Genomic DNA, 15,243 nt, shown 5'->3' with positions numbered 1-15,243 from the left:
TTATGCACACATCATTCTTTAAACTGTGTGGATACAGCAGCTGAAAGTTACTGGAAAAAAATAGCTAAAGGGACTGGTTATTTCATTATAGAAATATCAGGATGGAGACATTCTGAAGTGTGATAATGCTTTGTTATATGATCTAAAACCAGTCCACCATATTCACTGTAAGTTTCTCTTGTTTATTCATCTGTAAAGCCAGAAGATTGACCTTGGTTTATTTTTCTTCGGTTCTGAGACTGAACATTGCATTAATGCCAAACTGCCGAGTACATGGATACAAGCAAAGTAAGTTATTTAGAACTGCTGTGATTGTTTCAATTTGTGTTTAAAGATGCCAGTAAAATTTCATATCTGAGCCTGAAAGGAAGCATTAAGTCTGGAATGAAAATAGAAAAATGTGTGGGGAATTAAAGGCATTGAGGAAAGCAAGCATTTAAATCATCCTTGAGAGATGGTTTAAGGCCCTGCCTATTTTGCTAGGAGCTCACATACTGTTCTGCAGCATAATTGGTGCTGTCTGTCTTGCTCAAGTAGTGCCAGGTCAATGCTCTGTCTTCAGTACTGAAAGCGAAAAAGAGATGTTTGGTTATGCTGTTTTCATGCTCTCTGCTGCACAGAGGCTAAACACAAGCTGATCTTTTGCAGTTTCTTCTCTACTTTTTAGACTAAGATTGGAGCTGTTGTAAAATTTCTAACAGGCAATGCGGAATTTTACCTGAGAACATTTTATGCTGTGTTTTCTCATGTTTTATTTCTTATGAGCTGTATGTGTTACCTGGTATATGAAGAAATTGTTGTTTGTATGATCTAAAGGTAATCTGTAAGGTGACAGAAACACATTTATTACTGTGAGGAAAGTGACCACTGACTTAGTGCAATAATTGTGGTCTGCTCTATGAAACCTGCTTCGGCATCCCTTACGTTCATTTTTCTTCTGCTTGTTTGTTAGCTTCTCCACTGCAGTACTAGACTGCAAGTGTGTGGAATATAGATTGCATTTTATTTTAGTGTGGGGTGCTTTTTTGTTTGGGTTTTGGTTTTGCTTGGTTTTCCTACTGAAAGCGGTGAGGTATTGGATGGGGTATTAAGTTGAATAGCTGCAGCTGTTGCAGTTGCATGGCTCCTGCTTATCCAATTCAAGTGTGAATGGTTATTTAATCATATGATCTAGCAACCTCGTTATTTGAAGGTAACCATCTTTTCTGTTGCATTGGAGGTTTTCCTGACCACCTCTGAAAGGAAGAGCAAAGGCATTATGCTTGGGCAATGTTGCCAGCCAAGCTGCTGCTTTGTCGATGAAGCACATGAGAGGACCTGCAGCAGAGTCACCAGGTGTGTCCCAGCTTCTTTTGATATTTTTTCAGAAGAACAGTATTAATAACAGATGTATGGCATGTGCATGGAAGCACTTGTGTGATGTACATTTCTAGGTGTAGTTTATGTTGTTTACAACTGCCTGTGTGGGACTGCTTGGCTCTAACACATGTTGTTGCCACTACGCAAATCCTGGAATGTAAATAAATTTGGTTCCTGGCAGCAAGAAAAAAAAAAAATATATATATATATATTTTCTTTTAAGTTCTAAAACTTTTCATGCCCCAAAATCCTCTAATGATAACTGCTCTGCTAAGTTGATTTTCAGGAGTCAGTTTGATTGAAAGGAAGTATCGAAGGTCTGAAGGCAATGGGAAAGATGTATTTTTCAAATGCTCTTTCTAGCAGATGATAATGACAACCTGTAGTCTATCAGCTATTTCCTCATGGGTTCTCTGTTTTATTCTTCACAACTGAAGCAGCAGTTTTTCTGCACCAGTACATATCTAGCTGTATCAAAGTTCCTGTGTGATCATTGGTAGCAATTGATGCATTACCAGCAAGTCTAAAAAGTTCAAAGGAAAGCATGATGAACCAAAATAATAATTTTTATATTATTTTTTGTGTCTTGTCAAGCTTGAATTTATGGGTTGGAAGGCTTTGAGTGCATGGATAGTGTTGTGTTATAAAGGTTATATTTTTATAGGCCAAGAGGTCATTTCAAAGTTCTGTTTTCAGCAAGCTCTGACTTTCTCCAATCTTTGTTTTCATTTTGAATTGCTGCAGCAGTTTTGTTTTTTTCCAACCCTATCTTAGGTACGATTTTGAAGTATTTCAGTTAGGTTTTCTGCTTTATTACTTTTTCTTTCTTCTGTTTAACTGAAGTATGCATTCAGGTTTATGCTCTCTGGACATTATTTGCATTGTTGACAGTGATCAAAGGTTGTTTCAGGGGATTGGGTTTTTATTATTTTTTTTTTCCCCTAAGCAGAACTACCTTAAGTTTTTAAGAAATAATGGAAAGCCTGCTCAGGCTCGGCAGCAATCTCAATATAACAAATATCTTGGTCTAGTTTTAATTTCACACTTCTGGACCTTATCATTAGGTTGTGACTGTTCAGATTTTAGAACATATTTTTATCTACAGGGGTGAATATAGGTTGCATTGTATGAAGAAGCAGTTGTGGCATGAAGAGGCAATGATAAACCAAGGCAGATTAAAGAACCTGTACCCAGGCATATAGGTAATATTTAAATAATTCATGTAAACTTACAAATGCCTTCTTTTTACTCCCTACCAAATGTTGGTCACATTTCTTCAGGTGACTCCCAGTTTTACATTTTATATTGTTCTAAAGAACTGCTGGAGAAATTCAGAAGGAAGGAATGTTTCTCTAGGCTGTGATCAATTACTAGGTAAGAACCATAACAAAGAACTCATCAGTAGTGTTAACATGCTCAAAAGAACTGAAAGAAACAGAAGTATTGGGCTTTGCTAGTTACCAAACGTAGTTTTGATGCTCTGAGGAAAATTCTTGAGTGTATTGTGGCAGTCTGGATAGAGTATGTGCTGACTCATTAAGCTGCACTCAGAAACTAGGAAAAAGGAGAAGAGAGCAGCATTGGTACTACCTGAGCTTACCAATAACAACGTGCATTCTGCCAGGACAGCCACACAGCTGATTAAAAAACACAACATACCGTAGGCCATAAAGGACTGTCCCATCTGGATGGAGTCGAATCATTCGGTTTTTCACTGTCACCCCATGGACAAATGACTTCTTGTCGTTTTGGAAATACGTGTCCGGAACCCAGAGCTGGTCAGCCACTCTGTTGTCCAGAGTTAGGTTCAAAGGTATTCCAGAGTAAGAAAGTCTTTTATCCCTCCAGGACTGCTGGAAGTACATGGTGAGGGTGTAGTCCTAAGGAAGAAATAAGAGTGACTTTTTGGATTTTGCATAATGATTAGCTTAACAAAAGTTTATGTTTAGGTAACACTCGGTCACTAAGTATCAGTAGCAATAGGAGGTTTAAAGGTCATTAAGATATTGTTGTCATTAACCATGACTGTAAGTCTTGGCCTGTTCATGTTAATGTCAAACTTCACACTATTGCCAATTGGAGACTGTCACAGGCTTTCAAAACCTCTTGAGTCAGAGGGAGTGCATGGTGCATTTGGGTCTCCAGTCTGTAGATCACATTCGCATCATTGTGGGTGTCTGATTTTTAATTTTATTTGAAAAAAGTAGGGCTTATCTGACATCTGCCAAATACCATTGCATATACTGAGGACTTTCTTTTGATGTTTCCTCTCTTCATCCTGAAAGTTTCCCCACACAATCCAGAAAGGCCAGCAGCCTCCTGAGGCAGAGCAAATCAGACCTCACAATGTATAACAGACAACTTCCCATTCTGCATCTGCTGGAGTTGCCAGATGTAATGACCTTAGATAGTGAGACACATTTCACCTGAGACCAGGGAACATGGTGTTCTCTGTCCTTAGCAATCAGGTGTTACCAAATAGAAAATGAACCTCTTCTCTTGACTATCACTCTGTAGCTCAGGTAAAGTACAATTTGTGCAGTCCTTCAGCTTTCACTTAGTCTGAAAATAATTTTTTCTAAAAGGCTTCTGGCCTGATTTACTCTCTTACGTCTGTCTTTCTGGGAATTCGATGATTTCTAAAGGTAGTCAGTTCTTTTTAAAGTGGAAAAGCCCATGTACTTTGTAGCTGATGGACTTTTTAAGAGATGACTGGAATGTACACAGACAGTTTTCTCTTTCCCATGTCCTCCCATGGCCTTCTTTTCAAGTGGCAGGTCATTTTGTCACATGTTTTTTAGAGTGTAAGTGCAGCAAAATTATAGGTATTATTCAAAAAATTAGTTAGGGTTAAGATTTTCTTTTATGTGAGAGAAAGCCTTGCATCAATCAGCCTCAGCAATCCTAGCCTGGACCGTAATTTGTGAAGAAATAGAGAGCATAAAAGCTGCCCGACATAATTTGCTCTCTTCATCTTCAGTGGTCTCTTAAGACTTAATTGTTCCCATGAAATCAAAGCAGAGTTGTTACCTTTCAAAAAGACTTTCTGTCTGAAATGTTGCATCTGGCAGAGTTATAAGCTCTACAGTTATTGGTAAAAGAAGTTAATGAAAATACTGGACCTGCAGTGGTTGTTTTGCATGGAGGTAATTCCATTACTTGATCAGTGGTCACATACAATAGGACAGTTATGTCCATTGTGAGAACGGGTTTTCAAGGTTTTCATATATACATCATTTTCCAGGCCTGAAAGAAGATGGTTACAAACGACAGAGCCAGGAGGTGGCATGCCAAAGGCATAAGTTTTTGTTGGTGTTTTTTTTCCTGACCCAAGTAACTAGGAGAAGATCAGGTCAACTTCTTTTGCTTTTCAGACCATGCTGGTGAAGCATGGAACTTTTAAGTGTTGCAATGGGGTATATTCTGTGCTCTGCGGAATAGGTGATTTATAATTAAAAATAACAGTATGGAGAATCATGAACCCAAGGAGAAAAGCCTTTGAATGTACAATTTGAATAGAGCTGAGTTAGAAGCAGACACTTAGAGAGAAATTAAATCCCTGTCCTTTATTCCTTTTATGCGTATACAGACTCAGAGACCAGATGGGATTTGAATGAGGAAAAAATAAAAATTAAAACCAAACTAAAACAATGCTATTCTGGTGCAGTTTTCATATGTTGTATCTATTTCCTAGCTTGCCTTATTTCAAGCAACTTCAGATAGAAAAGCTTTCATACATGGCTCATACAAGTTAAATCCTCAGTGCTTAACTTGGTATCTTCTACGTCATCCACCTGATTCAGCAGAGCCTATGCTGTCTGCTGCACAGATGGAATAGAAATTCCAATTATATATAATTATCTTTTTTCCTTCCTGCTTTCTTTTGTATTTTCATTAGGTCTTAGAGCTGCTTTTGTAGAACTGTCATGTTGTCCTGGAAAAAAGCTAAAAATTGAGAGCAGTGCCTATGTGATGGTTCTTAAAGATTAGGCAAGGAAAGCTACAGGAGATCTTAGAGGATGCGATCAAGTGAAAGAAAAAGAAACTCTGTCTGTTCGATATGCTTACTAGAAAAAAAATGAGTTGCTATTTTTAGCATTGTAGTTTGCACAAGAAATTTTACTTCATCCAGTTGTGTTATATACAGAACACTGCTGTTGGTAATGCTGTGGTACAGAGATCTCCTTCCTTGCAGTTGTGCTATAGCATGTAGAATTATGTGGCAAACCAACAAGTGTGATGGGGAGAAAAAAACCTGAGTTTCATTCAAAGGAATCTTAGTGTTTCTTAACTCAGAAAATTATCTATTTTCTCCCATTCCCCAGAACATGGGGGAGTTACTCACCCAATATTTTAATGAGGCAAATGAAGAGTGTGTCATAATTATGAGAGTCCCTGTTGCTGTAAATTCTTATTTTAAAAAGCATAGTTAAAGGTTATTTTAATGAAAAACAAATGTATCTAAGCTATAATAATCCAAATTATACAGTTACACATTTTTAGAATCTTTTTTAAAAGAGTACAGCCTTACCTTTCTTACATTTCATCAGTGAAGAATGAGATATCAGCAAACCATATGGCTAGTCTCATATTGGAGGGTTCTGTACTATATTGTTTATATTTTACAGTGGTGTGAGTGAAATGGAGATTTAATGACTACTTGCCTTTAATCCTGTAAAATCTGCTGGGGATTTTCTAGTTTCAAGCTTTAGAGTATACGAATAATCTTTCATATCTACAGGAGTTATTGGCTACAGAATATTTTTAGCTTTTTATGGCAGTTTCCCAAGGTCTCAAGCATTAGTCTAGATATGAACAAAAAAGCAGACTGTTTCACTTTTTTGCTTAAGAATCTCTGATCATGAGCTTAAAAGATGAGGGCCCAGTGTAAAATTAAGAAAGAGAATCTGTTTCTGCAGGTAACTGTTCTTTTAAATGCGTTGTTTTAAAAATATTTCACTTTTTTTTAGAAGCACACTGAATATTTCTTGCTGAACTGTACTTCCTATGATAAAAAAGCTGTAATGCTGCTGAAGAATCATGATATTTCAGTAGATTTAATTGAGCTTTCTAGGTTTTCTACATGTGCCTCCCTGTTTTTCCAGAGAGTAGTCAACCTTCCTAGTGTTAAATGTCTGGGCACCACTGATAAATTTGGGTTTGTGTGCATGATTTGTTTTCTGTTTGTTTCCGTTTTTAATGTGATTAATTCTGATTTGTTAGCATGAGATGTTGGGGTTTTTTTTTCCCTTCTTAGTAATTGTGCAAATTTCTTACTTCTTTGTATCAAGCTAGAAATGTAAAAATTATTCCAGGATGGCCTCAACCTAAGTTCTGCTATCACTGCACTGAAAACAGTTTAGCACATTGTGATATATTTAAGTAATAACCAAATGTCAAAGCACACGCCAGAAGTCTCAACCACCTAAAAATTAACCCTATGTATGCACTCCTTAACAAGTTAGTAAATGGAAGAGTATTTTATGACTATTTAGCTGTTCTAGGTCAAGTCATTGTCAAATGTTAGATCTCTAGATGAGTTTGTGCATGAAGGCACTGTGCAGCAAAACAAATAGGTGAAACACAGCATACTTCTAATAGACAACAGTGTATATTGATAGTTGTGGGATGCATACTGTATACCCAAAAGATCTTAAATTAAAATTATATCCTTGGGAACCATCCAATAATCAAATATCTGGCAGCACTGCAGAAAATGAGATACACTGCAATTCAAACAGAGTATAACTGAATCAAGGCAAACATAACTGAAATTGCAATTTAAAATTAAATATGGAGCAAATATTAATATCAACTGTAATAAGGCCATAAATGTAGAACAGCAATACATATAAATCCTGCTCTAACTGCAAGTTGTTATTAATTGGGCAACATTAATTTTCTGTGTTTATGTGATCCTAACAAGAACAGGAAGAGCAGAGTTTTGAGACAATGGTAAATGCTGAATTTGGAAATTGTAAAGATGAATACCTCTTCATATGTTGTAAGCATGCTAATACATCAGAAGAAGCTGTTAGCATTTGTTTAGCGAGTTAGCTGTCCTATCTGGTACTTCTTGGGAAGATCTGTATCCTCACCTGCAAAAGAGTAATTTTAGGATAAGAGAATACAATTGGTGATGTGGGGTTTTTTTTGAGTATGAGATCATGGGTTTTGGTGTATTTTGGGTTCTTTTTGATTGGTTGTTTGTGGCTTGTGGGATTTTGTTTTTCATGGGTTTTGTTGTTGGGGTTTGGTTTTGGGTATTTTTGTTTGGTTTTTTTGTTTGTTTTTTTAATCCTTTGTAATTTCAAATACACAGTTGATGCTGGATTTGAGATACTGCACAGAAATCAGGAGAAAATATTGTAACTGAAGTTAAGGAGGAAAAAAATAGTGGTTCTGTTTATGCTCTTCTATAAAAATGTCAGGGCAGCTATATCTCTTTCCTAAGTCTGTGGTCCAGCCAGACAAGGAAGCCAGAGAGTTAGCGACATGCACACTAGTGGATGAACTGTATTTGCCTTCCTTTCTATGGATACAGCTCAGTGTTCATTTTGGTTTTGTTTTCAGTGAAGACTGATGCAGCATATGCTCTCCAGTTCCCCTCTTCAGTGTGTAATAGTGGCAGGCAGAGGGGCTCAAATTTTTCAGTGCACTGCCCTGATTCACAGGAGGCTGTGGTTCTCATGAACTACACTTCTGTCAGGGGAAACAAAATTTACCCACAGCAAGCTTCAGTTTTGCAGAAATCATGTTTTCTGTCAGTAAATTGCAAATAATTTGTAGATCTGAGATTTCTGTAGGAAAAAAAGTTGTGCAAGGTATTATTATTTTGTTTGATCCAGTTGGTCACTGTAGTTGCTATTGAAGTGCCTCGCATTTCTGTTTTTGAAATGTGCTGACAATTCTCTAGAGAAATGTTTCATAAACTTTGCTGGCATTTATAACTTCACAATTATGTGGCATCACAGTTGTGTCTTACAGAAAGAAGCAGAGATCTGGCAGGAGCCTGCATAGCTGTATTGAGGTCGCTATTTATTGCTCAAAGCACAGCCAGGAACAAGATTAGACTCATTATGAGAGTAGCATTTTGGAAATGAAGGAACTCATCATTACTGTATTGGGATCTAATATTACTCTTTGCAGTCAAGGCAGAAGTCCCCTTAACTGCAATGGGATTAGAATTACATCCAATGTCTTCAATCATTACTGAAAAAACAAACCAAAAGGCAAAACATTTCTCAGTTACAACATCAAACTATGTATTTCGTTGCATCTTGTTTGGTGTTTTAGTAATTATGTTTAGAAGAAGTATTTATTACTGCTTCTGACTCTTAAATGGGTTACAATAATTTTGTTTCTTTGACTTAGTGTCCTTTAACACAGAGGTGGGAAAAACCTCAATTTTATCTTGTGTTTTATCCTTAACTTTGCCTCTTTGGGAGAGGAAGAGTAAGGACTTCTGAGCTTTGGATCAATATTGCATTGTGTTGCCCTCTGTTTTTTTTTCCCTCTCTTGAGCCTTGCTAACCTGTGAGGCCTCAATGTGCCACTTGTTCCTTGTATAGGAAGAAAAGAAATGATATTGCTAAATATCAACATACTAAATACTAGCATGGATTGCTTTGATTAGGAGTGGTCTTACTTAGCAGGAAAGGAAGGTAGCAGATGAGGTAGCCTTATGGATATGTTGTTGTTATTCTCACTGCATGCTAGAAAGTCCTTTAAGAAAGCTTGAAAACCACTGTAGCATTTCCAGCTGCACTCAAAAATTCCAGCCACATAACCCACAGTCTGGGGTAGCAATGGGATACACCAGTGTTAACATTGCTCACAGTGCAAGTTAATACTATTGTCTGGTGTAATGCTATGCTAATTGCCAATGTAAGAATCAGAACATGTCCATGGTATGATTCATATTCCATGAAAGATCCGTAAACTGCTTTTTGTACCCGTAGGAAACAAGAATGACAACTATTCCTTCCCATGCTATTCTATTTTGCTTTTGAAGCTGGTTATCTTTTCAGTATAGATGGTAATAGTGCCATAAAGATGCTTGAGGGGAGGAGTGGAGAACAGGAAAAATATGGCATGTGTTTAAGATGACATTGTAAGGAATGCTGGAGTAAACAAATACAAATGTACTGGTATGTAGGGTAACTGTGGTCAATGTGTGTATATTTTTTACAGGCAGTAAGTAACCATCCTTTATATTTTGGCTTCAGTAAGAGTACCTGGGGTTGATTAAAGAGTAACTGAAGGGAAAACAAAGGAACAAAAAAGCTTCTCACTGGCAAGTAACCTACAGACTAATATATGTTAATTCATGTCTTGATACATCTTTTAAGAACAAATGTAGACAGCAATGAGACAAACATGTTTTCTCTTTAGACATTTCTCCCCGTGAAGCAGCTGAAAGCAAATTTTTGACAAAAAATCCAACCAAACCCAAGCTGTCCAGGTGGTCCGTACCTGTTTGTCTGTATCTGAGGACTCCAGTTAGTGTTCATGTCCAGGTATTAGCAGCTACAGTGCAAAGGTATTCTAGGTATTATATGCCGCTTTGTGCAAAAGTCAAGAATGTTCTAGGTTTCTCCTTTTACGAGTTGTGCAAAAAACTTGTCTGATCATATGCAGGTCTGAAAGGGAATGGTGGGATGACACTTAAGTACTGTGATAGTGTGCCCAAGTAGTGCTGTTCTCATGCTCTCTGTAAAGCATGTGGAGCAAGCACTCCAAGGAAAAGAAACTTCAGGCTTTAACTTATGTTTCAAAACACTTCAACCATTTTGGACTGGAAGCACCAATACACAGGACTGGGACTGGGCATCTGGGAGAAAACTACTTCCCAGGTTCTTGCATGGGCTACATGGAGATGGCTCCTCACTGACTAGAGGACTGAATCCTAATGAGGTGGGCATAGATCAGGTCTGAGGGTCTACCACATTGAATGTGATGTCAGAAGTAAAGTAAACTAGAAAAAAAGATATATTGGAAGGACACAGCACTTGAAAGTTCCTGTGAAGGCAAAACACTGTGGAAGAGCAGAGAATTAAATAAACCACACTTCCCTTGCAACCTATAAGCAAGGGAATTGGAAATCAGCCTTTTTTGCTAATAATGGTTGTTTCTGAAGCACTTGATTATTTCCTTTTTTGAACTTTGTAATTCCCAGCTAGTTCAGCAGGGGTAACTTTGAGACCATTATGAAGTGCACTGAATGTCTAAGGAGAACAACACAGTGCTAAGATCTCAGAAGAATTCCTCATGGTGTCAGTACACAGTGCTGCAGGTGAAGCTGAACCAATTGCTAGCTTAGGAGCAGATGGGAGAACTTGGACCTGGGAGGATTTATTCAGGAGAAGAGAAGGCTCAAGGGGAACCTTATCACTCCCTACAACTGCCTGACAGGAAAATGGAGCCAGGAGGAGGCTGGTCTCTGCTCCCAAGGAACAAGGGACAGGACAAGAGGAAATGGCCTCAAGCTACACCAGAGGAGGTTTAGATGGAGATGAGGAACAATTCCTTCCCCAGAGGGAGATCAGGCACTGGAACAGGCTGGCCAGGGCAGTGCTGGAGTCTCTGTCCCTGCAAGTGTTCACACACCATGTAGACAAGGCCCTCAGTGCCATGGGTTAGTGGTGGTCTTGGCAGTACTGGGGGAATAGTTGGACTGGATGATCTTAAAGGTCTTTTCCAACCTGGTTGATTCTATGATTCTATAAGTTTGCTGCATTTTGTCTTGAATGCTATTGTGTAAGTGATAACAGTATCAGGAAGATAGAAGCACTGGGCATAAAGTTGAAGAGAATACCAGCACAAGAATGTCAGCAGTATAAAAATGAATTGGAGTTGCAGGACAAGCTAGCTGAGCATGTACAGTAAAAGAAAAAGGCCCACAACCCTTAACTTTGTGTTGTGCAGGCACTTGTGTTAAGCAAACCTTATGAGTCAGAAATCAGATAGCAAGCTATGGCCAGTCTCTGTTTGAGAAGATGCTCAAAAATGTAGGAGGGAAGTTACATATATCTTCATATGAGGTGAGGCTAACTAATTTTATTATTTTTTCATGCCTTAACATACATATATATGTAATATATTTCTTAACAATTTACTACAGATTAGGTAGGAGTTTCTGTGGGTTTGGTGATTGAGATCTATTTGATTCCTTCTGCCTAGCTCTCAGATGTCACTCTACTGCATCAGTTTTCTTTAGTTTCAAGAGAAGCGAATGGAGATCAAAGTGACATGCAGTGAGTCATTGGTTCTCCCTGGAATAGAAATAGTAACAACTTAGCTGCAAGATCTTTAGACCAGTATGTACCTCACTGGGGGTTTCTTAACTTTTTGTTTGTCTGTGATTTGGTACTTTTGTTGGTTGATTTTTTCTTTGCATGTAACTACTGTTTCATGTTTGGGGTTTTTTGTTTGGATGTTTTGAGTGGTGTTTGTGTTTTTGTGTTGGTTTTGGAGGGGGAGGGTTTGGTTTGTGTTGGGTTTTTTTGTTTGTTTCTGAATTGCTCAGGACTATGTTTCATTGTTCATGATGCTTATGCTTCAATTGCATTGTGTAAAACGGTGATGATACTGAAGACTACTACATGGCTGGAAATATTCTTACCATATTGGAATTTTTGTCGACTGTTTCACACAATTCTAACCCATAAATCACAAAGCTAAGCTGTCTCATTGGTACTTTCAGGTGAAGGATGATAAGGTTTTGTGCTGTATCTGGAAACTGGGAACACAGGAGCACCATGGTATTTCTGCTTTATAATAACGCACAAACTGGAATTATTTTGCACTTGGAGCTAATAACACTAAGGGCATTAGTGACATTGTCATAGTGTGATAAACTATTGACATGTGGGTTGGAAGGCCTTCCGGGAATTTCCAACCCAGTTTCCTGTTTGAAGGAGGACTGTCATCAACACTGTCTTGAGTCAGACATCACTTTCTCTGGCAAACCTTGAAAGACCCTCAAGGATGGGAATTCCACAGCCACTATGGTCAGCCTCTTCCAGTGCTGCACTGCCTTTCTGGTGGAAAAAGTCTGTCTTGGCATCCACCCTGAACCTCCCAAGGTGCAATTAGTAGTTGTTGCCTTTCATTGTATCATCTGCCACTACTGAGAGTGGTCTGACTGCCATCTTCCCTTCAGGCAGGTGTAGGCTACAATGGGGTTTTCTCTTGCGTCTTCTGTATGACAGGCTAAGCAAAGCAAGCTCCCTTGTCTCTCCTGATAGGTTCCATGCTTTAAGCCCTGGACTTGATAACTCTCAACTAGACTATTTCCAGTTTCTCAGTATCTCTCTTGAAGAGGGGGAGGAAAGAAATACAGGACACTGTTTTAAGTGCAGCCATACCATTACAGAATATAAGAGGTCAATAACTTCCTTCTGTGCTGACCACACTCCTGCCAGTGTAAGTTAGCACGAAGTTTAAATATGATGAGAGTGCACGTGGTGGCTTGAATTTAGCTGCTGCTTAACCAATCTGCTGCAGCACCTCAATAACTTTCTTGCAGTGAGGGGTCCAGAACTAAACACAGTATTTGAGATGTGGCTTCACCAGTGCCCAGTAGAGGGGGATGATCACTGCCCTGGCCCTGCTGGCCAAACTATTGCTGATAAAAGCCAGGATGCTGCTGGCTGCCTTGGCCACCTGGGCACACTGCTGCTTCATATTCAATCATCTGTCAGTCAGCACCCCCAGGTCCCTTTCCACTAAATTCTACTATCCTAAAGCCCAAGAGTTCTAACTCTGCTGCTCACCTTCATAGCTGTTCTCCAGATCCTGAATTCTGTCATCTTGTGGTCGTTGCAAACCAAGCATGCTGTGAATACCTGCTTTGCATCTGGATATTTCTACAAAAGGCAGCTGGAGAAAAAGCTTCCCTGTGTGAATTCTCATGAGCTGCATAATTTAAATATTAAGCTGCTTACATGGCAGTCTAACGTAGTTGATGAATTTACAGCACTGATGCAAATTTTCTGTGGAAAGCTTGCTTTTGGCTTTTCAGGGGAATCAGATTGCCTTTAGATGCGTGTTCATGATCATTGACTCTAAATCCTTAGACCAGAATCCAGGGTATTTTTAGAGTGCTGATAATAAAGGACCCTGTTTTATTTTTATCCTACTATTACCATAACCAATTAGATAACTAATTGAGTTTGCCAATTTTAAACGATTAATCTGATTAGAAGCCTACAAATCCAGTGCCATTGCCAGTTTCGTGGGAATTCACATTTCAAAACATTTTATAGTATGTGTAAGCATTTTATGGGCGATGAAAAAAAAAACAAAGCAAGAGCAAATCATCAGTTTGAAGGCATGTGAATGATACTTGTGAGGACTGACTGGGATATGGAAGTCCAGCCTCTCCTTCCTACAAAATATGTAACTAGGGAGAGGAGACTATAAAAATAGTAATTATTTGGAGAACTGAGCAGCTTAGTGCAGAAAGTTGAGATTGGCACCAATATACTGAAAATCTGGGAAAGTATGTTCTTGCCAATGACATTTTAAATTAAGCAGTCCCACAAATTGGTTTTCTGTAATGCTTATGGCAATAAAACCTCTCTCTGGGACTAAAGTTTCGGAAGGCTTTCACCTCACTGAAGTCCAAGACAGCTACCTCTTCCATCCCTTCCTGTGTGCCAGCACACATTTGAATAAATAGGAAGGGAATTGATCTGGGTTAGGAATGAACCCTACCCATTACTATTTTGGTGTGGTGGTTTTGGATGTAGATAAATTCCCTGATCCCATACCCACCATGTCTACTTAAGCTGGGGCAGGAAAGGATAGGAAAGAAAAACTTAAGGACTTCTGAAAGCTCTTAAGACTTCCATAGAGCACACTTACCACCATTCTTGACCATTGCAAATGCCATTGCATTTTTCATATTTGCTAGTTGTGGAAGGCCAGAATGAACCAGAATGAGTTTGCAGTGTGGTACCATTTATGCAATACAGCAGAGACCTGGTTTATTAGGTGTGTAAAACTGTTCTACAGCTTCAGGTCAGATTGACAAGAAGCAGCTCAGATCTACAGTTCTGGTGTCCTCAACATAAAAAGGACATGGAACTGTTAGAACAAGTCCAGAGGAGGGCCATGAGGATAATCAGGGGACTGGAGCACCTCCCATATGAAGACAGGCTGAGAAAGTTGGAGCTGTTCAGCCTGGAGAAGAGAAGGCTGCATGGAGACCTCATGGCAGCCTTCCAGTATCTGAAGGGGGCCTACAGGGATGCTGGTGAGGGACTCATTAGGGACTGTAGTCATAGCACAAAGGGTAATGGGTTAAAACTTAGATATAAGGAAGAAGTTCTTTACTGTTAGGGTGGTGAGGCACTGGAATGGGTTGCCCAGGGAAGTTGTGAATGCTCCATCCCTGGTGGTGTTCAAGGCCAGGTTGGATGAAGCCTTGGTTGGCATGGTTTAGTGTGAGGTGTCCCTGCCCATGGCAGGGGGGTTGGAACTGGATGATCTGAAGGTCCTTTCCAACCGTAACTATTCTATGATTCTATGACTCTGTTGCTGGGAGTCCACCAACACTTGTCAAATGATAGTGACACAAGGTCTGTGGGTTGGTATCTAGTGGCCTACCTGCTATCTTACATTGGCTATGTAAGTTTATTAGTGTTCTCACAGCACTGAGATACTGCAAGAGCTCAGCAGCCAGTCAGCTGTTTCAGTATTATATTGCCTTTCTTTGCTCTTGTTTATTAATTGAGGAGAAAAAAAAAAAGAAAAAAATAGTATCCAAAATATTTGAGAAGACAAGGAAAGCCACTATGACCCTTCAGCTGTTCTTTGCTTGCTGTAGCTTACTACTGAACACTGAGGCACTGTTGAGAAGCTTGACCTTTGAGAAGA

At 39.0% G+C, this 15,243-nt stretch overlaps 1 protein-coding gene across 1 annotated transcript in view; it reads right to left on the bottom strand.

Moving 5' to 3' along the window:
- GABRB1 (gamma-aminobutyric acid type A receptor subunit beta1) overlaps positions 1-15,243 on the bottom strand; it is a 126,760-nt gene that overhangs the window by 56,538 nt on the left and 54,979 nt on the right. Inside the window, exon 4 of the mRNA XM_034064574.1 lies at positions 3,019-3,239. Coding sequence (XP_033920465.1) covers positions 3,019-3,239 — 221 coding nt within the window. The remainder of the gene's footprint in view (positions 1-3,018; positions 3,240-15,243) is intronic.

The sequence above is a fragment of the Melopsittacus undulatus genome, chromosome 7 (assembly GCF_012275295.1).
Source record: "Melopsittacus undulatus isolate bMelUnd1 chromosome 7, bMelUnd1.mat.Z, whole genome shotgun sequence".
Classification (NCBI taxonomy): Eukaryota; Metazoa; Chordata; class Aves; order Psittaciformes; family Psittaculidae; genus Melopsittacus; species Melopsittacus undulatus.
Note: the sequence above shows the minus strand (reverse complement) of the source record. Positions and strands in the feature narration are given on the sequence as shown.